A 24893-nucleotide genomic window follows, 5' to 3' on the forward strand; every position below is an offset into this window, starting at 1 on the left:
TTTTTTTTTTTTTTTTTTTTTTTTTTTTTTTTTTTTTTTTTTTTTTTTTTTTTTTTTTTTTTTTTTTTTTTTTTCATCTGTATCTAAAATTACACCAAATTTGGGATTTGAATTTCGAGAAAAACACGATTAGAAATGAAGTTGGGATCTATGAACGAGATCTATAGACCTTTGAAGAGCTGCGTGAACCAAATAGACAATAAGCTCTCTGGTGAGGCTCAAAAATCGAGCGGAGGAGACATCAAATACACACAATGAGTTTAACCTACTGAGTTGGGTACTGACTTAACCAAGGTGCATGCTCCTTCTTTTCTTACTTTTCGTGACTGTGTACAATCCCGATAGTGGGACAATGAAGAATAGAATAAATAGAAGGAAATCGCTCATCTCACTTAAGAGACATAAAATACTGTTCTAGCTCAGCTAGGCACTGATACATTCTAAACATTGTCTTAAATATTGGAGTGTATTGCACCTCACTTCATTTTTATATGGGTTTTTGTCCTTATTGGTTAGACCAGCCTTTCAATTAGTCACGAGCTGATGTGAACCTTTAGCCAAAATCTCACATCAACAATTATTTCGCTTTAGTATTCATTCCTAAAGTGTAATGTGATTCTATGCTAATATAATTTTTTTTTAGTCGGACAAATTTTGTTTAATATAACATGATTGTTTTAGCCCCTCGTGCAACTATTATGGAGCGATGTTATTCATATTTTTAAAAGTTAGTGTTGCCTTTTGTATTTTAAATTTTATTCAGATAATTTAAACCAATAAATAAAAACAACCAAATCCTTTTTAACCAACACACAACAAAAATAAATTACTAAATTAATAAAAATATCTGAGATAATAAAAAAAAAAAATGTATATCACCTATATTTTTAGAAAATTTTATATTGGATAATTATAATATAATATATATTTTTTTTATTGGATAAAAATAGTTATAATTTGGATGCATTTGATTGAAGCCCTACTTGAATCCAAAATGGTAGGCAAAATAATTAATAATGGCTGGTTTCATGCATAGTTTGAAGGTTGCTCAATTAATACCAAATCATAATAAGGCACAAACTGTATTCGACTATTTTCTGTGATACCAAAGAAAAGAACATGCTATGTGGGTCAATTTGGTTGGCCACTTTTGGTTACATGAAGGGCACATACTTCGGTGGGAAATTACCATCAAACCCGCTTTTCTATACATTTTCGTTATTATTTCACTCGAACATTAAGGGCGAGACAAGTAAATTCACAAACAACATGCCCTTCCGATGATCAAGTCTTTGAAAGAGAGAATGATTAGAATGAAAGAGACGGTAGCATTGAAGAAAATGCCCTATTTTCCCTGATAGTTTAAAGTCATATCCTTCCGCTATTTTTGAATAGGGTATTTAGTAATTTAGCTCAAATGAAACAAATAGAGTAATTGTAGGTCAAAGAACGATGAAAAGGAGAGAGGGTGAATTTTCCCGAGAAACAAACAGAAATGGTACGAGTTGGGGAAGCAAAGGAGAGGAGGAACCATGTTTGTATCATGTGAGCATTGTCCCCTTTGCCATGTGCATTAATTCTGCTCATGTCACCCTCAATCTCTGACTTTCTTTTTCATTTTTTAAGAAAAAGGTAAATTGCAAAAGAAAGAAAGAAAAAAAAAAAGGACTGAATTTTCTTTTTGTTTTTGTTGGTTTCTCATTTGTCTTTCCTCTACTCAGTAGCTATGTTCGTCAACCAAGTTTGTTCGCTTGGTTACCATGGCATAGTTGAATGTAGAGTAGTTCATTTGTGAGAATCTATATAGGAGACTCAATTCATATTAAATCCGAAATCTAAACCGGTCCCGAGGGAGTTTACTTGATCAATTCCCCAATCTCTGCGAGCATTGTACATCTTTCTTAGATGAGAACGCATGAGTCGATCTACAACCTATATGGAAATAAGAAAAAGAAGAAGAGAAGTGTCGCACGGTTAGAGATTGATACAAAAACAAAGAGGTTTGATAGGAAAGTTGTTTCATGACCGATAGGGAGAGGAACGAAGCAGCTCGACTGTAGAGTTACACTCAAGTCCTTCTAACTCTACTCTTTGTTTTTCAGGGAGAAAGACAATGTACTATTAGTCTACACGGATATATTTCACTTTTAAAAGTGACTAGTAGGTAACATGATCATGCCGCAAGGAATAGCTGAAGCCAACGAAGTGAATCTAAATTTCAAATCCTTGTCTGAGTCTTGGTCGGAATCTAGAACATGAGTAGTTACACGTTATCTTTTTATCAAATCATTAAGAGCCAATGGACGATAATGACTAAAATGAAATACTTTAAAATTTAAGATTAAAATAAGTTTCGATTATAATTGAATAATAATAATACTAATAATAATAATAATAGTATTATTATGGAAGTATTTAATTGGCATATTCTAAGTGTGACATTAATTATTAAGCGTGTATATGCTTGATTAACAAGATAAGATAAATAGACAAATATAGTAAATATAATAATTTAGTTTTTATTTAAAATATATGCATAATCGAATTTTTGTAACTTAAATTGTGTTGTAATTATTTTTAAAGGCATATTATGTAGTAATTATTATTAAAATAAGAAAAAGAGTGCAAATTGTAAATGTCAATTATGGGCCGTTGGCAACTTGGCCCAGGATCTTCATCTTGGTCTCGAGGGGGATAGGTCATTCATTGATGGGCTTGGCCTAGACATTCACTTACATCCCTGGTCACGATCAGGTCCTTATGTTTTGTCTTCACTCGTATGCATCTTGCGTCATGATTAGGTTACTTACTTCTCGCTTCCTAAGACTAGTAAAACATACCTAACCATAAAATTCTTATGATTGAGCCACAAAAAAGAAAGGTGCACCTTATTGGTATGGACAAGGACTTTCAATTCTTTTACGTTTTGCTTAGTCATCCTATTTTTAGGATTGCTTTCAATCAGATGTGTTCTTAGTTCATTCATGCACCCATATTTTCTTTAGTTATTTATAGTTGTATTACTCGTCTATGTAATTTCAAACGTAATTTTAAAATGTTTATAAAAGATAAAAATAATTGCTCGAAAAAACTAGTGAATAAAGTTGAGTATTTCTTAAAATTCTAAAGTCACGTGTTATTCTTACATTTTGTATGGATGATGACTGCATCTTGATGAAGGCGGTAGAACCAGTGTTAGGGTATTGCATTTTGTCTATTTTCTAGGTATTAGATTAGACCAAAGCATGATTTTATTCTCTTCTTTATTTTATTTAAATTTTTATTACAAAATTTTAAGTTTATGACATCATTTTTTAAATATTTTAAATGAACGTTTCCGCACTTAACAATCATAAATAAACTTAGGTGAGTTTTCTGCCCTCGACTACTATTGGGGGAGAAAGCTCTTTCAGCTCGTTCGTTGCTAAGCCAAGGTCCCGGTCTCCGAGTCAGCATATGAAGCAAAAAAACTTATGTGGAGTAAAAGATTAACTATCGAATTAAAATTTTTAATGGGTTAAAATAATATATTTTTGATAATGTAGGATAATGTATTTATATATATATAAAAACATTTAACAATCTTAAGAGAGGGCTTTCGTTTTGCACCCTCTTTTCCCTCTGTCTGCGTCAGGAGGTGAGATATAGCTTTAGATTTCATCTCTCTTCGTTTCTCTGGATCCACAAGCAAACTCCCAGATCTCAATCGCCACCCATCTCCTCCGTCTTAAATTCCATCGGATTCTGACCCCTTCCTTGCTCTTCCATAACTCGCCTCTTCATCAAGGTAGGGTAAGTTTCCAAATCTCCACGTGTTGTTTTGCTTCTAATTTCTGGTGATTACAGATTGTTATCTTTGCTTGTAATTCTGTTTTTCTACGGAATCGAATTGGATTGTTGTTCTTTTCCCATTTTAGTGATGTTTGAGATCGGAGTTAGGGTTTAGTTCTTCATTCTGGCGCTATGGTTATTGGGTGCCCTGCTGTACTCCTAGATCCCAGGGCGTTGTTTGGATTGGACATTGCCTAGTGATCTTTAGATGCGTTGATTGTCTCCTGGGTATACAGTTGATTGGATTTTCAACTTTTATGTACTTTTTTGCTTTGTACCTTAAAATCCAATAAGCAATGCCATTGCAATTGGTTGACTAGTATTGGATCTGCTATTTATGAGCGAATGTGAATGCTATTTTTCTGGAACTGATTGGGATTGAGGTTTTAGGGTTTAAGTTTACAGCCTGATCAAGGAAACGATTGAGAATGATTTTTTGTTGTTCCTGTCAGCTCCAATTTTTTGCTTTTAAATCTGCCAAAAGAAGGGGACTTTTTGTGTATTGTAATATTAATAATGTTTTCATTTGTATGTATTCCGTTTCAGTTTCGTTATACATCTATAAACCATGTGGAGGTTCAAGCCTTTCTTGCACAAAGAACCATCTGGTCTCGAGGGTCGCTCGATCGATGTTGGAAATCTTAAGATTCAAGTAAGAAACGTCATTGCTGAAGGAGGATTCTCTTGTGTGTACTTAGCCAAGGATGCTGTACACATTTCGAATCAGTATGCTTTGAAGCACATTATATGCAATGATGAGGAATCTCTTGAATTGGTGTTGAAGGAGGTTTCAGTTATGAAATCACTTAGGGGCCACCCCAATGTTGTTACACTTTATGCCCACACTATCATAGATATGGGACGCACAAAGGAAGCTCTACTTGTGATGGAATTTTGTGAGAAGTCTTTGGTTAGTGTCCTGGAGAGTAGAGGAGCTGGATACTTTGATGAAAATCAAGTTCTCTTAATTTTCAGAGATGTTTGTAATGCAGTATTTGCAATTCATTGTCATTCCCCGCCAATTGCTCACAGGTAAAACACGGTAGCTAGTTATCTATATTCCAGCAATGTGATGATCTTATAAGTTATAATAATATACAAAATCTTGATTCTGTCATATTCCATAACTAGTTAATGAACCGATGCGATTTTTCTCAGCTAGTAGTTTGGTTGTTAGTTTGAAGCTTTGTAATTCAGGGTAAAAAGATCTCTACTCAATAGCTTTGAAGTCATGTCGACGCTCTATTTTTTGTTATATATGGTTTTGGTTGATCTAATCCAACCATGTTTGGAAACATCTGTCAATGGTGTATGGTTTACATAATGATTGTATTGTCTATGTTTTTTGCTACCGAATCGAATGACTACACTAAAATCTTGATTCTTATTAATAGCGGTACTTTTATTGCATTACTAATTATTGATTTTCCCTTGTCATTGCAATTTTCAGAGATTTGAAAGCTGAAAATCTTTTGTTAGGCTCAGATGGCCTCTGGAAATTATGTGATTTTGGAAGCACTTCTACAAACCACAAGCGTTTCGAGAAGCCTGAGGAAATGGGAGTGGAAGAAGATAACATCAGGAAGTACACTACACCAGCCTATAGAGCCCCTGAGGTATTAAAGGATCCATATCCTAAAAAACACTTGCAGTTGTGATCTCTGGTTGTAAATATGATTGTCATTTTGATCTTTTTACTGTTATGGAACAGATGTGGGATCTATACCGGAGAGAGCTTATAAATGAGAAAGTTGATATATGGGTATGTGAAGTCTTCCTCTGTATCAAAACATCAATTGTGATATAGAATTTATGTATACACTTATTATGATTCTTAGCACTCTTCTTCTTGGTTGAACACAAATTTGATTTATCATATATGAGGTAGCTTACAGGCAAATTATCATGTTAACTATTGATCTTGAAGCTAGGAAGATCGACATTGTGTACTATTCCAACAATTTGCCCAAAAATTAAAATTCAAGACATATATTGAGGATGATTGATCTCATACATTCTATACACGTTTAGGTGTTTGATGTTCCTTTTATAATTGAGATTTGAATTCTATTACATGACAGGCTCTTGGGTGTCTTCTCTTCCGCATATGTTACTTCAAAAGTGCTTTTGATGGAGATTCAAAACTTCAAATTTTAAATGGGAACTATCGAATACCAGAGTTACCTAAATATAGCTCATCGATTACAAACCTAATCAGAGATATGCTCCAAGCGTCCCCAAATGACAGACCAGATATCACGCAGGCAAGCGCTTTGCTTGATTGGCCATTCATCTCCATGAATTTAGGTTAGTTTAGATTGCTCATGTCCATGACAATAATAGGTGTCAGGATTTTCATAATTCCTTCCTAATCTTAGGGTTTGTTTGTGTTGTGACAGGTCTGGTTTCGTGCTAATGACCAGCTACCAGTTGAATCACAGAAGTCATTACCTGATCAGCCACCTGACATGCCCTCTACAGACAGACAGGAAGGTGAGGGTGAAGGTAGCTTTAGCATTCACTAGTTTGATTAGATCTCTTTCCCTTAAGATACTTTTTAATCAATGTCTCAGATAGGAGGTAGGATACATGATGGCATCAAATTAAATCTTATTCTTCAGGAGCATTTACTAGTTATTCATTATCGAGTTAGTTGAGAAAACAGAGGTCGTTTATATCTCTAGTTGGACAAATGTGTGAAGGGCTTAAAAATTATGGTTTGGTGTTGAAGTTTGGTGATATGAATGATATCTTAGCAGGCACTTCCAACCCTGTGAACAAGTCATCTCCTATGCCTCGTAGAAGTCCACCCGCAGTTCCTTCAGTTAAAAGTTCGTCACAAGCAGCAGCACATATGCCTAAGGCAGCAGGGGGAGGGGGAGGTGGAGGTGGAGGACCGCTGGGAGCTTTCTGGTCTACTCAACATGCCAATGACACCGTCAACGAGGATACCAACAGAATTAGGTTCGATGAAGAGTCAACTTCTCGCTCATCAAAACATGACAGGATTAATCCAAATAATCATTCTTCGCTTAAGAATGCTAGTCCTGGGGATGTAGTCCAAAAGTCAAACAAGACAGTGACAGACAGTGGTTCATTCAGTGACATCAAATTATCGTTTTTCCAGAATGAAACAGACCGTGGTTCTGAGGGATCAAAAGCATCAAAAACCGAGAGTGCAGCTTTCCAGGATAAAGCTTTTAACAATTTTGTTTCTGAGTTTGATACTTCCAAATTCAGTTCTGATGTCACTAACAACAGACCAGGAAAGGAAGTAGCATTAGAGGCTGAGGTGGAGAAGTTGAAGGAGCAACTGAAGCAAGCAAATGTGGAGAAAGCTGAAATCACATCCAAATTTGAAAAGTTGTCTGCAATCTGCCGTTCTCAGAGGCAAGAGATACAGGAGCTCAAGCAAGCACTTGCTGCTAGGAGTCCATCACCAAAGAAAGTTGAAATAAAAACTCATAACTCACCGGACGTTCAATCTTCTGCCATGCCTCGGGTATGCTCTCACTTTCTTTTTCGTCCCGTGGATTTGATATTCTTCATTGCAAGGAAAGCTCCCATCATTTTGTAACGTAAAATGATTTGTGTTAATTTCACCTCTCAGCTGCAAAAGGCCGATTCGAGTACTCCTATCCCTGATGCAAAGCCATGGCAGGCCTTTGCAGAAGAATCCTCAAACCAGCAGTCTGTTACGACCGAGAAGGAAGTCAAATCTGTGAGAACTAGAAGCCTGCCGAGAAAGCAGGCTTCTTCAGACAATACCGGTTTTGAAAGCTGGGGCTTCGGAGCTGAGAGTTTCACAGCCGTGTCTGCTGGAAGCTCCAACAAATCTGGATTTACTGGTGAAAGGAATTGTCCACAACAACGTACTGGTGAAAGGAATTGTCCACAACAACGTACTGGTGGTGAACTGAAAAACACCGACATATCTTCACAACCTGCTGGATGGGCTGGTTTCTAGTTCCAGCCATGATAGGGAGCTGAACAAGATCTTTGAGTGCAGTTTCTTGATTGTTGGCAATACTTTTCGAGAAGGATTCAAATTCGTGGTCGGCTTGAAAGATAAGTAATACCGATAGGGATACTTTCATTTAAAACCAATATATATATATATATATATGTGTGTGTGTATTTGTGGTTGTGGTTGTGGTTTATAAGATCATGTTAAATGGTGGTACTTCTGCATGTGTTTCTTGTTTCGGGTCTAATATGATATAATAAGTTACCATTTTTACTATACATCGGACTTGAAAGCAATATTGTATACTACCTCTGCGTGATTTTGTCTCGTGAATTTCTGTTACTATAATCCTTTATTTGTGTGTTTAAATGTGAGTTACTTTTGTTGAAGATTGAAGGGATATTGACATCAAAAGATGACAGTAGAAAGAACACATTTTTCTGATTCAACCATACCCCATTTTATTTTCTCTCTTCCTCATTTCTAAATACAACAGCTTTCCCTCTTCGTTCTAAAACTCCTCTCAGTTGCTTCATTTGTTCTTCAATAGCTGATATCAAGTTCTTCTGAACCTGTACCCAAAAGGCAAGCATCATTAGTATCTTAAACCTTACTTTTGAATAAAGCATGAAGTTTTATTATTTACTCATGTTTGATGTCAAATTTGATGAAATTATAACTTCCAAGGAACATTCAAATCAATAAATTTTGGAATGGGATTATCAGACCTCCAATTGTTCATTCAAACTACTGTGTGTAGCAAGTAGTTGTCTCGCAGATTCCACCAGCTGCTTCCCTCTGCTTGGATGTGTAAGGAAAGTTTGTAACATTTTCTTGTTGTGATTAATGTAAATGCAACCCTAGTACACAAATCTACCTGTTTTGGTTGGCCAGCATCAGTTCTTTGTCAGTTTTTCTCTCAGGTTTTCCTGCTTCACAAACACATCGACTTTTAGTATTAGTACACGAGGGGATATGGAGAGTTGAAAAACACGTCGATATTTGTTTGGTTTAGTTGAGAGTTTCAGTTAAATTATATTTCTAGTTTGGGTAGTCGTGACAGTCTTAACATTTTATTTTAGTCATTATACCTTTTAATGTATATGACGATAACTATCTAGATTGACACGTTCTGTAATATATAAAATATACCTTTTGAAAAATCTCGAATATGCTGAGAAATGCGGCATTTCTGAAACGAAAAACCATGGTTAAAAACTAAATCAAAGAATCAGAAATTTAGAGTGAAATTCTGCTAGCTTGTTTCTGCATACAAACCTGCAAGTGGCTTTTTATATGGATGAGAGTCAATCCTTCAGTTTTCATCAAGTGAAGGAGTTGCTTTGGTGTGGCTTCTGCACTTTTGTAACAAATAGAGTTACTAATTCAGATAGGGATATCCTCATTTACCAAATACGTTACTTACTTTGAGTGCCACCAAGCTGATCCACACAATTCATGAATTTCTGGTGAAGTTCTTCAGTCCATTTAATTCGCTTCTTCCAACCAATCCTTGATTTTGACTGAAACACAACGAAAAAGAGAACAAGAACCAAAAAACAGAAGGTTTAAACACAAAATATACGAATCAAATTCAACATATATGGAAGTACAGAGAACAAATGAACCAAACCAAAACAGAACGGACGTAGCAACAAACCTTTTTGTTCTCATTCCCCATTAACTCTTCCCATGACCAGGAACAGTCACCATTGAGCTCTTGGCAACAGCTTGATTGTTCTTGAGCTTCTCCTTGATGCTTTGATGAATCAAAAGTAAAAGATGAGAAAGGAAGGTGATGTTGATCATCTTCAGTGTTGGAAGATACAAATGAAGACTCTGCTTCAGAGAAAGTTTCACATCCTTCAAAAACATAGAAATCAAGCAATGGCGATCCCAAATAAGAGAGCTGACAAAGCGCATTGCAATCACTCATCAATAGTTGGTCAGTCATATCATAATCATATGAAGGAATACAATAAAATGTAAATGGTATATATAAGAACAGATGAGGCTGTTTGATCCACTTTCTTGTAATGATAAGGACATAATGTCGCCATGTAGCTTCATCTCAAAAAGAATTCTTTTCTGTTCAATTTTTTTTTATAATGGTAACAACTGGTACAACTAGTACAAAGTTTGTACAAAGTTATTTGTAGTACAAAGCTGTAATCTTAAATAAACCAATCAATATTTTGTCTCCAATACCCATATTTTAATATAATCATAACTCATTTTCATTTTCAAGTTCGGGTTAGGTTCATTTTCATGTTCGGATTAGGTTCTATGTATCTCGACTAATTTCATGGAACAATTCAATTAGATATAAAAAAAAAACTCTTAAAATATTAAATTCCATGTGACCCAACACAACCAATCATTTCTCTTTATTCCAAAAGAATTAAAGGTTACCTTTTTTGAGTGATTTTGGCTGTAGCTATTCGTTGTTGTGTCGTCATCCAGGTGCATTTGATGATGAAAAAACCTTGTTACCGTCAATTATGATCCTAAATAGTCATAAGAATCAATTTAGATTTTTTATTATTGGGTTATTGTTATCTTCACTTAATTTTATTTAAAATATACTCAAAATCATGGAAATATTTATATTCTATAAAACTATTTATAATTGAATTTAAAATCAATTAAAACTTTTCAAAAAAAAAAAAAAAAAATCATGGTATCAGAGTAGTATGAAAATAATTTAATATTGGACACAAAATGAAACAAAAAGGGCATACATGATATTGCAATTTGTTGCAACTGCAGTCCTGCCAACTTCAATTATTGCCCAACGGTCCCTCAGGATCTCATTATTAACATCCGAAAGCCCAATGGGCTAACAATCACGGGCCTGGGTCAGATCACGCGACTTCCGTTTTGAGTCCGCAAAAAAAGTGGACTTCGTTGACGCTTTTTTCAAACTCACCTTTTCTTCCGAGATTCAACCGGCGGATTCGCCGGTGCAGCCATCTGGTCACCGATCTCTGACCGAAGTTGCTCTATGTACTTCTTCATCCACAGGCTTTCTGTCCGTAAATCCTCCAAATGTTTCTTCAAAACTGAAATCTCTCCGCCGCCGACGGCCTCATTGCTTTCTCGTTCGCTGTCGCTGGCCGCCGCGAGTTCGATTTTGATCTTTCTTAATGCTAGATATGGAATTTTGGAGAGCATAACCTTGGCCGTAAACTCTTCCTTCTTCATGCTCATCGGAAACCTCATGCACCATTGGAACTTCACCGCCGCCGAGTTCTTGACCTTAAATGTCGATCTCGCATTAATCTCCCCAGTCGAGAGCAGATCATGGACTCGATTATATATCCCCGAACAATGGATTCTCTGGCCTGAGAATATCGTATTTCCGAGACCTAGGTCAGTATGAACTTCTCCCGAAGATTCGCCGCCATGGACGGATTTACCGCTACTCATAGCAGCAAGATCATCATCCAGAGGCAAATTGAAAGTCGCTGTGTGCGACTGGACCGATCTGCGGAGAGTGAAATCGCCGAGTCGAGGCCTGAAGTGAAGGAAGAACAGAGGGGGTTTATTACCTGGAAGGTTGAATTCGGCGGTGAAATTCATAGGAGAGTGAATGGAGGAGCCGAAGAGTCCGATTCCGGCCTTGAGGGCGAGAGTGAAAGGGGCGAGAGAATCATTGGGACGGTAAGAGAAGTTGAAAGAAGGGCCGGATCTGAAGAAAGAGCTGAAGGTGAAGGAGAGATTATCAGGTTCAGCAAGTTCAATGACGGAACGGAAGGGGAAACCGAAGAAATTGAGAGGGATTTTGGCTCTGAAAATAGGGTTTCTTTGATCTTCACGGAAGATGATGGAAGCTTTCATAGTAAAGTGATGAACAATTTGGAATTGGAAATGGATCCGCCTTCGTTTGTTCTTATTATGAACAAATCAAATGAACAACACCTTTATATATATATATATAGAGAGAGAAAGTTGCCAATGTTCTTTTACATTTTTAAGCTTTGTTTAGAATGAGGGGAAAAAATAAAACAAATCGTTTAAGTTATAAGTTTAATCTCTACCTTTTTTAATATTTAAAAGCTAAGAAAAGGAATTTTGTTTTTGACCATTAAAAAGATTAAGATAAAGACTTTTAAATCCAACCAAAGTGAGCTTAGCATATACTTTTTCTTCTACTTGTTATATCTATAAGCTGAAAGTGGAACTAGTGGTTTTCCTTTTTGGATAAGAAAATGACCTTGCCTCTTATTTTTCCCTCATCTGACTCAACACGTCATTGAAGCGTAACAAAACAATGAGTTTTGTTCCTCCAACGTTCTCATCCGAGTTCTCTATCGGACCATAGCACTAAACATCTATCGTCTCCTCCTTCCCTTGCTAACCTGCTCATGTGTACGTCATGCCAAAGCTTTATCAAGCCTTTCAAATCATCGAACTCCCTTCGGTTTGAAATGGAAATATGTTAAACAATGTTGGCCATTAATATAAAATAACAGAACTAAAAGGATTCACATAAAGATAACAGCAGAGAAGAAGTCAGTTAAAGCTCCTTTCCCATTTCCCATCAGCAGCCCTTCTAAAAATTCTTGGCTTCTTCTTTGGGAAGCTTTCTTTCCAATCTGGGTGTTCCACTAAATAAGCCCACTGCCTGTTAGAGAGGGAGATCATATTCATTTCCACATATTCAATACGAGCAGCATTTGGTTTTAATAGATCGAGTCGTATGAACATTCATGGGGGGAAACGGGTATACGAATGATTGGAAGAACGTTTTGAAATTCATATGATTGCAGAGACGAGTAAAATACATCTTATTTTGAGGGTATTCGACATGTTATATATACCTTCTTGAATTTTCCACAAAGTCTGGTGCTTCTGCAGAAGGGGAGGTAGAACACGATTGAAGGATTTCGGCATCGGAAAGCTGTTGCAGAGACAGAGCCATGTATCGTTTCCATGGCGACCTATTATATCACAAGAACATCATTCGTTGTCCAGCGGAGTTAATAGTAAGGTAAAAATGATCATGGGGAGGATTTGCAAGTTACAGGTTGACAGATTACCAGCAGCATGGTTCGATTTTGAACTGATCGGTATGAGTTTCGTATGTCTCCAGCAGTCTGCCCTTCAAACTTGGATCCTCGTACGAGGAAGATAGTCGAATTCTCCGAATAACTTCATCTGGACATCTTGAAGTACTGTCAAAGCTAGCAGGGAACACAGATCCATCGGAAGTTTTCACCTGAATTACCAAAAGGAAAAGTAGCACATTTAAGTTAAATTTGCATTCTAAAGGTTTAATTTGTTTTACAGAACGCACTCAAACAATGCTGATCATCTTATAGCTCGTAAATCAGCTCGTGAATTGTGATGAAAATCATAGCTCAACCCGAAAAGATGAAAGAAAATAAACAGAACATGAAACTGGATGAATCAAAGACTAACCGAGAATCCACTGAAGATGGGGTAAGCATTCCCTTTAGAGTCCCTCCGAGTGTTGTGATGAAGAACACAAAGAGTCTGAAGATGAAATGTCTCCGGTCTTGTCCATAAACGCTCGATAATTTTGTTACACAGCGGAAATGAATAACCCTCTGTCTTTTTACGATCTTCCAACTCGGTGATATCATTACTTTCCTGCATCAAACCCCAATGCATACAATTCAATTCAAATATTCTGATTGTGTGGATGGCATCCTTGGAAATGAATCACAAAGTTATTGGTTCTGGGCCAGACTTTGAGTAGAACATCTTCAAAGCCTCCAACTAAATGAACCTACATTATGTAATAGATTTGAATCAGTCCTCAAGCATTAACTTAAATCAATTCGTTTGTTAGATAAACAGGATTGACATTATGGACATTACATCTAACTCGGCATCAGAAGAGGGATCGACAACTAAGGATAACATCTGCGAGACGGCGTTTTCTATGATGTTTGGAAAATCTATATGAGCAACCGATGTCCTGAAGGCCAGGAAATGAGATTAGGAAGCATAAGTTGGCAACAAGCGTAGCATAATGGCGAGATTAGCAGAAGAAAATACATATAACTTCTCAGAAATAATTCTTACATTCCGTTTCTTCGATTCCGAAAAGCTACGCCCACACAAGTTGTTGCTTCATCAGTGCCAACGAACTTTAGTTATGCATTGTGGGTATAAATACACAAAGTTAGAAAAGAACAGAAAGCTTCAACATCAGGATCTAATACTTCTTACCCAGCTGATCACCAACTTTAATTCAGAATGCAATTGAAAATACTTATGGATGTGTAAAGGAATAACTTGCTTTAGGTTCTTTGTTATAGTCCTAAGGATAAATATCATAATCTTTTGGCATCTTTCGGAGGATTTTCGTGATCTCGAAAACCTAACCTCGGGGTATTATTGACATCTCATGGGACACAAAAGCGTTATAACTTTTTAAAACCCAACGACATAGTTGTACAACCTATAACATTGATATTGTTCAAGTAAGGTCGTGGTTGAGACACAGGAGCATTAGATGTTTGGCTACAACTACTAGAAGACGGTTCGACAGGAAGCTTTTGAAAACACAGTGCTTGAAGTCCCTACGCAGCTATTCATATCAATTATCCAGTAAGTTTAAGTAACAAAGGTCATAATTCAAATTCATGAAAGAGCAGTTTAACCAAAGAGAGGGAGAGGAGAAAAATACATCCACCAAGGCAGGATCTACTGTGGCATATTCTTTCTGAAACACATAAACCCATTTACAAATTGTTGATCTCTCCACACCAAACTGTTCAGAATCTGTGAACCTCATCTCTGGAATACTCTTGAATGATTTTGTGGCATCAACAAGAAAAGGACACTCCATTAAAGCATACAGCACATCAGCTCCCTGCTCAGAAACACAGTTCTTTCTGAATGGTTAAACAAATACAACTTTGTCCAAGCATGGGCTGCCGGATGCCTAAAGCTTGTGATCTAATTTAAAAGAAAAAATTTGCCCATCAGATGCTAACATGCTAGATAGATCTTGAATATGTTCTCAAACCCACTCATATTCAGAAAATTAATCAGTAAAAAAACCGTTTACTAGGTCAAAGATCAAGAAAAACGATAATGATCAAGCAAATATGAGCAGATGAATCATTACAAAGTTAAGCACTGGAAGTCAAACAGTGTACACACACTTGATCGTGGAAAATACAATCAGAGAACAGTCAACAACAAATTTATATTACTGAATAGCTCGAAATCCATCCAAGCTCATGTTCCTCTGCTAATAGAATTGAAAATGCCCACATCGTTAAACAAGAAAGTGGGGCAATTTCTGAATCGATTTCATAAAAAATTAAACACAGAAATGGAAAAACGAGAGGAAACTTAAACATAAGCTAGAGGGTTCATAACTTAAAGTGAAAATTAGGGAGAGAGGGAAATGAAAAACAGTGAAGATTGAAGCAGGGAAGTACCTTATTTGACGAGGATGATTCGACGGTGAAGGGTATTCCATCGACGAAAATCATGGCTCTGGGATGGAAGATTGAAGGAGAAGAGAGATGAAGAATCACGGGGGAGAGAAGAAGAGTAAAAGGATTTCTGGAAATTATGGTATGAATTGCTCGAGAGGAAAAATGGGCTTTCAGGGGGTTTTGCTTTTGTTTATTCATGTTCATACAAAATGGACAGTCTATTTTATTTTTTTCTCTTGGAAAAGAATAATTTTTTAATCGGTCCAAATTTAGTACTTTTTTTTTTATAATAATTTAAATAGTTGAAACATTTTTTATATTATATTCTAATATATATATTTTGGTAGGAATATTAGTTTGAAACAACATTTAACCTAATCTTAAAATTCGGTAACCAGCACACTTGGAGAGTTGTATGCTGCTTTTGGTAAGGATGAATCGCTCTCGAAACGGAATCTATTAATTCTCTTCCAATTGGTTGGATTGTAGATGTAATGATCTATTTTATGGGCGAGATCTTTGATTCAAGTTTAGGATGACCCAATTACGCTAAGGAAAAGAATAGAATAAGCATCTAACTCCTTCATGCGAGTCCCATTTGGCTCGGGAGGATATAACTCAGTTGGTAGAGCTCTGCTCTTGCAATTAGGGTATTACGATTACGGGTTGGATGTCTAATTGTTCCGGCGGTAAGGATAGTATCTTGTACCGAACAAGTGGCTCACTTTTTCTAAGTAAGGGGGAAGATGATCGAAACATACTATTGGATGACTCCAAGATGAAAATGGATGAATTAGAAAATCAAAATAATATTTAAAAATTGATTTGATTCTCCTAAAACACCCCCCACGAGTTCAAACCACCGGTCCGGCGAATTCACACAAATTCAATTTGGCAATTTGATATTCAAAATATCAAACCACAAACACCCAAATTCCCCGCCACCATGCCCGTCGACTCCCCTCTCATCCCCACCAATACGACGCCCGCCGCCGCCGCCGCCACCGCCACCACTACCACCACTGTCGCTCCGATTTCTTTCACTTTATCCCCAGCTGCAGCTACCACTGCCGCCGCAGCCATTGCTCGTCCGCTAGCGAATCAAGCGCCATCGAGACCCATTTCTTCAATTCCTCAAACCCACCATCTCCACTACCCTCCTCAAGCCCTCTACACGGCGCAGCACATCCCCGTTCGAACTCCGAACACCCAATTACCGAAGCTTCAGCAGGATGCGTCTCAGGCAATTCTTTACCCTGTCGCCTCCTCCGGTCGCGGGTTCGTTCCTCGCCCCATTCGACCCCTTCCCGTCGATCAGACCGTCACAGTGGCCAACCCTGGCGGCTACCCACATCGCCCCGTCGTTTCTTTCCCGCATCGGCCGATTGGGTCGCCTCATTTGGACTCCATGAGCCATCCAATGCACATGGCTCGACCTCCCAACTTGCAGCAGCAACTTATTCCCTTTTCTGGGTCCTCCATCTCGGGCTCGATTAAGGTTGCCCCCAATTCCTCTGATCCAAAGGTTAGTTGGGTAGTAATTTGATTTAGCTTTTGAGGCGTTTGTTTGATGGGATAAGAAAGTTCAGGCTTCGGTGAGATACATGAATTGCTAGATTTAACTCTGATTTTGAGTTTTGCCAATCAGTTTCCATTTGTTCTGTTGATGACTTTAACAGCTGAGTTAACATTTAAACTTGAGATTGTGTGACCGTTGGATGCCTGTATTTGTTTCTGTTCTAACTATTGGGATAGTTATTACATGCTATTAGTTTAACCAACATGGCTCTTCAATTATGCTTTGTGGAGTTATTGTCCTTTTCAATTGGTCGGTTATTTCATATCATTTTGGAGTGCCCAAGTTTCTTTTAATTGATCCTGTTTACCTTTTATCAAACCCCATGAGTTTGTTGTGTCTCCCATCCCCTTCCCTATATCCTTTTCATAGTTGAAATTGGTTTTATTACTCTTTCTAGGTCTTTCCTCCATCAACAATCGGCGAGGCAAATGGGTGTAAAGAAATGAGGTAATGGTTGCTCCATACGTTACATATATTTCATTCTTTCTTTTCTAAACTTGTGACATAGTGCTTTTCTGTTTTTGTCTGCGGACAGGGTCAGAGATGATGCTCTTTGTGTGGTTAGAGATCGAAAAGTAAGCTCTAAAATTCTGAATTTTGTTCATTTTTCTTTTTTGGAACATTTGTGGCATGGAAGAGTTTCTAGATTCATTTTGTTTGAATGATGATTACTTATGTGAGATCCCACATAGATTGGATTGTGAGATCCCACATCGGTTGGAGAGGGGAACAAAGCATTCTTTATAAGGGTGTGAAAACCTAAACCTTTCTGTAGTAGATGCATTTCCAAAACATTGAGGGAAAACCCGAAAGGGAAAGTCCAAATAGGACAATATCTACTAGCGGTGGGCTAGGGCTTTTACAAATGGTATCAGAGCTAGACACCAGGCGGTGTGCCAACAAGGACGCTGGGCCTTGATGGGGAGGGGGTGGATTGCGAGATCCTACATCAGTTGGAGAGAGGAACAAAACATTGTTTGTAAGGGTGTGAAAACCTAAACCTTTTTCCGTTTTAAAAACCTTGAGGGGAAGCCCGAAAGGAAAAATTCAAAGAGGACAATATCTACTTATATATGCTATTATATATGCTATTTTGATGTTTGCAATTCTTCCTCACCTTGTTTTACCACTAGTTTCTGGTTGTTGAGCTTACATTTTGAGTATAACTTGCAAAATACTTTGGGTTCCATTTCTTTGAAAGCTGTTTAACAAACTAAGATTTTTTTCCCTTTTGGAGCATCAATCATTTTGTGGATATGTTTTGTTCAATTTTTTGATAAAATTGAAAATTATGACATTTTTTTTTCTTCTACCAATGACCTGATGATGCACTTGATTCATCAGTTAGGGAAAATATGACTTGTAAACGGAGGGAGGGATTAATTTGACTGTGATGGTAATTGTTTTATATGTTTTTAGTGTGAAATAAAGGGCATCTTTTGCTGAACAATGGCTTTGCATTCTATGTGATCAGATCCTCAATTATCTTTAATGAATAGTTGCTTAGAGTCGCCACTTTTCTTTTATAAATTTAGAATCTACACTTTTATGGCACACTAATATAGTAACTATGGCTAGGTTGGAATAACTGATGGGGCTTCGCTTTATGCGCTTTGTCGATCATGGCTGAGGAATGGGTCTCAAGAGGAAAGCCAGGTTTGTGTTGGTTCTGATTACAACATCTTTCCTTTTTGTGGATTTGAACTGCACTTTGCTCCTCTTGTTTTGACAGAATGTTATTTTTCGGATCCTTATAGGATTAGATTAATGATACTTGTTTTAGATAGAAAGCCTTTTGTAAAGATCATGATCTTACTAATGATATGTGGGACAAAGATCGTGAGAAGTTGTTCAAGTTGACAAGAAAGAGTTCCTTTGCACGAGTAAGAAACCTATGTATTTTCACGGGTCGCCCTCGTGGAGTAAATGAGTTCTTTCAATTTCTCGTATCGTTTTTCGTGGGTTAGTATCTTGAGGTTCTTTGATAGGCATAAAGAAATCGTCTTGGTAGCAACCACCAAACCAATAGAACCAGGGTTAGCTCAGCTAATGGTCCATAAGCAAGGTAAGTAGGTCCATTACCGGCTAGCTCTGGAACGAAAAGACCTAACAGAGTAATCCTTTATCTTGGATCAGTGATGCTAACGAAGTAGAAATCGAGTGGGGACCTCTCTACCACCTTAATAGTTAACACTACAGCCAATTGGCCTTTATGCAGTATTTTTCTTATTCATATTGTGATGTCCCACATTGGTTGGGGAGGAGAACAAAACACTATTTATAAGGGTGTGGAAATCTACCCTTAGCAGACGTGTTTTAAAGCCTTGAGGGGAAGCCTGAAAGGGAAAGCCCAAAGAGGACAATATCTGCTAGCGGTGGATCTGGGTCGTTACAAATGGTATCAGAGCCAGACACCGGACAATGTGCCAGCCTTCTCGCTGTTCCCCGAAGGGGGTAGACACGAGGCGGACAATGTGCCAGACGTGGAGCTGAGCCCCAAAGGGGGGTGGATTTAGGGGTGGTCCCACATCGATTAGAGGAAGGAAAGAGTGCCAGCGAAGATTTTGGGCCCCGAAGGGGGGTGGATTGTGATGTCCCACATTGGTTGGGGAGGAGAACAAGACACCATTTATAAGGGTGTGGAAACCTTCCCTTAGCAGACGTGTTATAAAGTCTTGAGGGGAAGCCCGAAAGGGAAAGCCCAAAGAGGACAATATCTGCTAGCGGTGGATCTGGGTTGTTACACATATTTTGTTCATATCAATATTGGAGTCATTTATTCAAAATGGGGTTTATTTAAATTCATCTTCTCTCTATAGGTATAGACGAGTCAATAACTTGACCGAGAACTAGATCAGAAAACTTGCATTCAGTTTAAAAATGTTCAACAATCTCGGTGAAGAGTGTACATTAGCACTGCTTCTATCGTTTTTTGTTGTTCTTTCATTAGGTGCATGCAAATTTATACATGATATCCTATGGCTTTCTTATGTCTTTACTTGATTACTTAATCTACTACTGCTTAATTACTAAGTTTCAATGCATTCTTTTCTGCATTTAATAGACAAAGTTCTTTTCTTTATCATATGGTGCATGCAAAAAGCATTAGCTGATGTCATTTCCTTTTTCTGCTGTTCCTATCTGTAATATATTCACAGAAGGAACATACACTTGCTGTTTTGTTTTGTTTCTAAAATGCTTGCTGATATTTTTCTACTGGCAGCCTCAATATGGAAGTTTTTTGAGGTCTCTTCCAAGACCGTTGCCCATCGCCGTGACTGGTGCTGTACCGTCGCAGAAGAAGGAAGTCGTCGAAGAAGAAGTTGATGAGAAAGATAAGGTTGGTAGAAGTACAGAGAATTTTAGATTTGGTTTCGAAATAAAAATAAACTAATGAACAAAAGATACTGTGCCAGATTAGTATAGTTTAGTTTGCACTCATAGATTAAGCTCAGGCATGTATTGGTGAGAAGCATGTTCTTTGATGTTCTTCCTTATTAAAGGAATGACGGTTTTTCTGTTGTCAATCGTTTAGTATATGCCCACTTTGTACCCTTGGGGGGGGGGGGGTAATGTGAGATTCCACATCGGTTGGGGAGGAGAACGAAACATTTTTTATAAGGGTGTGGAAACCTCTCCCTAGTAGACGCTTTTAAAAAATCTTGAGGGGAAGCTCGAAGGGAAAGTCCAAAGAGGACAATATCTACTAGCGGTGGGCGTGGGTTGTTACGGTAAATACAGGACCTCAAGCTCAATACTGCAAATTTGTTATGGTTTCTTCTCTGGGTTGCTTGCTCTCTTAACCAAATCCTTTAGTTCATCGGCAAACTGAATTCTTCTAAGCGTTTATATCCAAAAGGTTGTTCTGCAAGGACTATTGGACATAGCTTTACCTGTGTTTCTGCATTTCAGGATGAGGAATCCATTGAGGACTTATCAACGCAAGAGTTATTAAAACGACATGTTCGACGTGCAAAGAAAGTTCGATCACGGTGCACATTCTTTTCCCATATTGATCTTTCATCTCTGTAGTTCAGCAAATCCGAGTGACATTTGGTCATTTGATTCTCCTTTTGAATATAATTTTGTTCGTATAATTCCTCTAGATTGAGAGAAGAACGGTTGCAACGCATTGAAAGATACAAAACCAGGCTCGCTCTTCTCCTTCCTCCTCCAGTCGAGCAGTTGAGGACCGATAATGTTACTGGAAGCTGAGTACACATCCCGAATTGCTCGTCCTCAAAATCCACCGTGGACGTTTGTCCAAATCATTCTTCCCCAACTGCAGATGAACTCGAGAAACATTCAACGGAAGCGGGCGGAGTTTGTAATTGTATGAGGTTAAGAAAATGAAGTTATTTACAGAGGTTAGAAGAAAATCACATATTTTCTCCTGTTCTTCTGCCTCTATCTTCATTGCTTTTTATTTTATTGGGACTTCTTGAAGTTCAACTTTCTGTTGTTAAAACTTTCGTTTAACATCATTACTAAGTTTTATCTTGAGATGTCTAAATCTCAATCTTGACAAGCTAGTCAACTGAGTTTTCGAGTGTACAGGGGTCGGGATGGTTTTAGGGAATTTTTTGGATCATCCTAAAAGTTTGGGTTGGATTGGTAACTCAACTCAACCCTCTATTTTCGGGTTAGGATTGAATTGAGTTGTCGGGTTGTTAAAAAAAATTAATTTTTTTAAAAAAGTTTTATTTATCCATGATTCATACTTATTGGATACAATCTAGATAAAATATATTAAAATGTCACCAATTAAAAGTAACATGCCAAAATTATAACATCTTAATATAGTTCTAACCTTTCACGTAAAAGTCATGACTATATAGGAAAAATTGGAGTGGGTCGAGATGCTATATCCTAATAGAATGATAATTTAGGAAAAAATTAAATTTGATAGCCATAGAATGATAATTTAGGAAAAAATTTGATAGCATTGAGACACTAGAGATGAATATGTATAGATGCACGATATAATATCGTGTTGAAGTGAGATTTGTGACACTGAGATTTCAAGACGTTATGCTTACATGCTAGGGGTGTCAAAACACTTTAGACAACATTTAAACATTGTCCCAAAGATATCTTTGGTTAAATTTACTTCAACCATAAAATTATTTAGCTTCAAAACTAGCACAAATTAGGTCATAAAAGATAGCACATTTTAATGCTATCATTAGCTAACAAATATAGATGTTAATTGGAATATAGATTGATTAAACGCATCCAAGCCACACATTAATCATTGCAAATTGCATGCTTCCAAAAGGGTCAAATAATCATGAAATTTTAGCATCTTTGGGAAAATGTAGTAGATACTGCCACCTTCTAATATTTTCTCATTATCTTTCTTTTTATTTTTATTTCTTCTTTTTCATTTTGGTACATTAATTTCTAACATTATAATAACCCTTATCAAAATTAAGGATTTTCAATAATTTTTTGTTAAAAAAAAAAAAAAAAAAAAAAAAAATTTAGGCCTCATTTCATTATAAGTTTTTCGTTTTTCATTTTTATTTTTAAAATTTATGTTTGTGATAAGGAAACTCTTACCACTTAATCTAAGAATTCTCGTAAACGCTTAGATATGCAAACCCTTAGTTCGTAACACTAAGATCCCAAAATCAATTTGATTCAATTCCCAGATAAAATAAGATTCCACCTGTTTTGTTGTTTTTTTTTTTTTTTTTTTTGAAGAAGAATATGAAAAGAGACCCTAATTAATGGATGCTGTTGGGGCGGCGCGTTGACAAGACGCGCACAAGGTGAGAGTGGTGGCGAGTGTTTTGAAACCAAATTTCTAGTTTTCTTGAAAGCCTCGGTTTTTTTACTGCAACCCAAATTCTGATCACTGCCGCCTCTCCACCAATCTCTTCCAACAAACGCCCAATTTGCCTCCGCCCTCCACCGCCGCCGCTGCTCCGCTTATTACGTCTGTAAAAACACCTGCTCACTTCTCAAATTTCGTTACTTTCTAATTTTATATTAAATTAGCTTCCTTATCCAAAATACATGAAAGTTTACCAGTTTTAGAAGATGGCGAGAGGCGGCGACGCCAGGAGGAAGAAGACCCAGGTGAAAAACCGGCGGCGGAGGATTAGAAAATCGGCCAACGACGTCGTTTTCGTCGGGATCTTTTTGTTTCTGAGGGAACCCAAATGGAGGCTCATTTCCTAATTCCTAATCTCAAACCCAACTCCATTAAAGAGACCAGAAATTTTTCTTAATACTAAAAGGGAAACTTTTCAAATCTTGGGACTGAAAATATTCTAAATGGAATCATTCAAATTATATGATAGAATTATACGATAGTTCTCACGTAAATACATAAACACATGTGTTATCATACATAAAACAACTATTCGAACTAGATTTATATGGGAGGAACTTAGTTGGTCAGATCGGAGTTACTAATTATTCTTTGTACCAACATGAATTATTAGCTCCTTAAGTTTCAATTCAGCCTCAGATCCATCATCTCGATGATACAATTAAAACAAAACGACTGTAAAGATTAGTCATCTTGTAGTCCAATCATTGAAGGTAAAGAAATATCTCGACATATATGCTCTATCTCATTTTTTTTCTTTCTCAAATCAATCTATTGTTAGGGTAGTTGCATTTTTATTTCTTAGATCTTAGTTAGATCACGACATCATTTTAATACTTTCTTTGATTTATTTATATTTTGCGTTGATTATTTTTCGTTGTTTTGTTTTAAGGCTTTTAATGCGAATGTTTTAGTTCAAGACATCGTGATAAGATAACGAACCACTACAAGGGGAGTAAGATTCAGATTACCTTGTTGATCGAATATCTCGAGGCAAGAACATCGTTTGAGATTCGAATCACTCCACAAGCAAGTTCGATCATGTCTAGCTTGAATGATTCTTGTTGATCAAATATCTCAAGGCAAGAACACTTGCTTGAGATTCGAATCACTCCACAAGCCAGATTGATCATGTTGAGCTTGAATGATTGTACATGCAACCTAAACTACATAGAATTGCAAAGAAACTTAGCCATTGGCTAAAGAAGAGCACAAATGCTTCTTTTTACTATATTTTCCAAGTCTCTTACAAATACAACATACATGGCTTTATATAGCCTCAAAATGAAACTATTAAAGGTATTCCAAGAGTTGTAACATTCATACTTAATGAGTATAATTAACCATGATGTAATTGTAACCTAAAGTAAATAAAAAATCTTAAAATACATTAACGAAATATAACAACTCTAAATTACTCTAAAATGTAATCCACCCAAAATTTAGAACATGAAACTTCATTCTTCTTCAATGTGCCATGAATTGAAATATCTTTTGATAATTTCAACAATATTTTCTTCATATCTTCATTGAAGCATATTGTATGATTGATGTCTCTTGGTTCATATCACATCGTTTGATAAATTATTTTAAATGAATGTTTCCGCATTAAAGATCACGTAATGCATATGATAGCAACTCTATTTCGCTACCACAACACGAATGCACAAAGTGATTTAAATTTGGATTGTGTTATGGGCTATGTTCTGGTATTTTTTTCGTAATTTTTTTGCTTGACTATCTGACGAGTTAAGAGCGTCGGAAGTTCGCTTACCGTTCTCAGACGATTCTCAGATCTCTCTGTCTCAATCTGTCTCCACACTTTTTACTGAGGTGTTCATTAGATCTCTGAGCGTTGATAATTTTCTTTCGTAGGGTGGGTTGTATGGTTAACTGTGTCATTTGAACAGTACCACCTTTAACCACCATGTCTATCCCAGCCCTCTTCATCTCATCTTGTAATCTTTTCTGCGTGGTGATCATCGCAGAAGTATGCACAGTCTTCCTGCTCAATGCTTCAGCTACAACGTTGACTCTGCCTGGATGGTACAGGATCTCTATGTCATAATTCTTTACCAGTTCCAACCATCGTCTTTATCTCATTGAGCTCCTTCTGCGTGAACAAGAACTTTAGGCTCTTATGATCGATGAAGACTTGTACTTTTTCGCCATACAGGTAATGTCGCCACATTTTTAGAGCAAATACTACCGCTGCTAACTCGAGGTCATGCGTGGGGTAGTTTGTTTATATTC

The 24893-nt window shown here is 37.0% G+C and overlaps 5 protein-coding genes across 12 annotated transcripts; 2 read left to right on the forward strand and 3 right to left on the reverse strand.

The window, feature by feature from the left end:
• Positions 1-3589: 3589 nt before the first annotated feature.
• Positions 3590-8131, forward strand: LOC111481408 (probable serine/threonine-protein kinase DDB_G0276461). Of its 4 annotated transcripts, XM_023126803.1 has the most exons (9): positions 3590-3792; positions 4378-4863; positions 5282-5447; positions 5543-5593; positions 5913-6095; positions 6231-6324; positions 6588-7333; positions 7442-7679; positions 7710-8131. In XM_023126803.1, the coding sequence occupies exons 2-9, from the start codon at positions 4400-4402 to the stop codon at positions 7796-7798; spliced, it is 2031 nt and encodes a 676-aa protein (XP_022982571.1). In that variant the 5' UTR covers positions 3590-3792; positions 4378-4399; the 3' UTR covers positions 7799-8131. The 4 variants fall into 4 exon arrangements, with proteins under 4 accessions (XP_022982571.1, XP_022982568.1, XP_022982570.1 ...); XM_023126800.1 differs by having other exon boundaries at positions 7442-8131; XM_023126802.1 differs by having other exon boundaries at positions 6591-7333; positions 7442-8131.
• Positions 8132-8214: 83 nt separating this feature from the next.
• Positions 8215-10624, reverse strand: LOC111481412 (myb family transcription factor PHL5-like). 3 transcript variants are annotated; one of them, XM_023126810.1, is made up of 9 exons: positions 10540-10624; positions 10211-10305; positions 9459-9707; positions 9225-9321; positions 9077-9153; positions 8951-8990; positions 8676-8727; positions 8527-8596; positions 8215-8370 (listed from the first exon to the last, which is right to left on the reverse strand). In XM_023126810.1, the coding sequence occupies exons 2-9, from the start codon at positions 10265-10267 to the stop codon at positions 8260-8262; spliced, it is 753 nt and encodes a 250-aa protein (XP_022982578.1). In that variant the 5' UTR covers positions 10268-10305; positions 10540-10624; the 3' UTR covers positions 8215-8259. The 3 variants fall into 3 exon arrangements, with proteins under 3 accessions (XP_022982578.1, XP_022982577.1, XP_022982579.1); XM_023126809.1 differs by having other exon boundaries at positions 8676-8730; XM_023126811.1 differs by lacking the exon at positions 10540-10624 and having other exon boundaries at positions 8676-8730; positions 9459-9637; positions 10211-10296.
• A 99-nt stretch (positions 10625-10723) lies between these two features.
• Positions 10724-11638, reverse strand: LOC111482016. The gene has a single exon (XM_023127638.1). It carries the CDS (start codon positions 11636-11638, stop codon positions 10724-10726), a length of 915 nt encoding a protein of 304 aa, XP_022983406.1.
• A 555-nt stretch (positions 11639-12193) lies between these two features.
• LOC111481410 (protein N-terminal asparagine amidohydrolase) lies at positions 12194-15421 on the reverse strand. Of its 3 annotated transcripts, none has more exons than XM_023126806.1 (9): positions 15223-15421; positions 14460-14645; positions 13853-13917; positions 13646-13745; positions 13515-13553; positions 13223-13414; positions 12841-13019; positions 12622-12741; positions 12194-12425 (listed from the first exon to the last, which is right to left on the reverse strand). In XM_023126806.1, the coding sequence occupies exons 1-9, from the start codon at positions 15418-15420 to the stop codon at positions 12314-12316; spliced, it is 1191 nt and encodes a 396-aa protein (XP_022982574.1). In that variant the 5' UTR covers position 15421; the 3' UTR covers positions 12194-12313. The 3 variants fall into 3 exon arrangements, with proteins under 3 accessions (XP_022982574.1, XP_022982572.1, XP_022982575.1); XM_023126804.1 differs by having other exon boundaries at positions 14460-14663; XM_023126807.1 differs by having other exon boundaries at positions 14460-14731.
• A 654-nt stretch (positions 15422-16075) lies between these two features.
• LOC111481411 lies at positions 16076-21309 on the forward strand. The gene is made up of 7 exons (XM_023126808.1): positions 16076-16747; positions 17199-17248; positions 17337-17376; positions 18380-18457; positions 20025-20141; positions 20714-20793; positions 20908-21309. Exons 1-7 carry the CDS (start codon positions 16169-16171, stop codon positions 21014-21016), a joined length of 1053 nt encoding a protein of 350 aa, XP_022982576.1. The 5' UTR covers positions 16076-16168; the 3' UTR covers positions 21017-21309.
• Positions 21310-24893: the final 3584 nt, after the last annotated feature.

Source organism: Cucurbita maxima, unplaced genomic scaffold (genome assembly GCF_002738345.1).
Source record: "Cucurbita maxima cultivar Rimu unplaced genomic scaffold, Cmax_1.0 Cma_Scf00007, whole genome shotgun sequence".
NCBI lineage: Eukaryota > Viridiplantae > Streptophyta > Magnoliopsida > Cucurbitales > Cucurbitaceae > Cucurbita > Cucurbita maxima.

Bases quoted from the DNA above. Each gene is read 5' to 3' on its own strand.
- LOC111481408 (XM_023126800.1), top strand. From the start codon at position 4,400: ATGTGGAGGTTCAAGCCTTTCTTGCACAAAGAACCATCTGGTCTCGAG. The intron at 5,448-5,542 runs GTATTAAAGGAT...GTTATGGAACAG, and splicing joins CAGCCTATAGAGCCCCTGAG to ATGTGGGATCTATACCGGAG. The intron at 7,334-7,441 runs GTATGCTCTCAC...TTCACCTCTCAG, and splicing joins AATCTTCTGCCATGCCTCGG to CTGCAAAAGGCCGATTCGAG.
- LOC111481412 (XM_023126809.1), bottom strand. From the start codon at position 10,267: ATGCACCTGGATGACGACACAACAACGAATAGCTACAGCCAAAATCAC. The intron at 9,708-10,210 runs GTAACCTTTAAT...GCGCTTTGTCAG, and splicing joins GCCAAAATCACTCAAAAAAG to CTCTCTTATTTGGGATCGCC. The intron at 8,991-9,076 runs GTTTGTATGCAG...TTTTCGTTTCAG, and splicing joins ATATAAAAAGCCACTTGCAG to AAATGCCGCATTTCTCAGCA.
- LOC111482016 (XM_023127638.1), bottom strand. From the start codon at position 11,638: ATGAAAGCTTCCATCATCTTCCGTGAAGATCAAAGAAACCCTATTTTC.
- LOC111481410 (XM_023126804.1), bottom strand. From the start codon at position 15,420: ATGAATAAACAAAAGCAAAACCCCCTGAAAGCCCATTTTTCCTCTCGA. The intron at 14,664-15,222 runs GTACTTCCCTGC...CCATTCAGAAAG, and splicing joins AATCATCCTCGTCAAATAAG to AACTGTGTTTCTGAGCAGGG. The intron at 13,415-13,514 runs GTCTGGCCCAGA...GGTTTGATGCAG, and splicing joins TTGAAGATGTTCTACTCAAA to GAAAGTAATGATATCACCGA.
- LOC111481411 (XM_023126808.1), top strand. From the start codon at position 16,169: ATGCCCGTCGACTCCCCTCTCATCCCCACCAATACGACGCCCGCCGCC. The intron at 17,377-18,379 runs GTAAGCTCTAAA...AACTATGGCTAG, and splicing joins GTGTGGTTAGAGATCGAAAA to GTTGGAATAACTGATGGGGC. The intron at 20,794-20,907 runs GTGCACATTCTT...TAATTCCTCTAG, and splicing joins GCAAAGAAAGTTCGATCACG to ATTGAGAGAAGAACGGTTGC.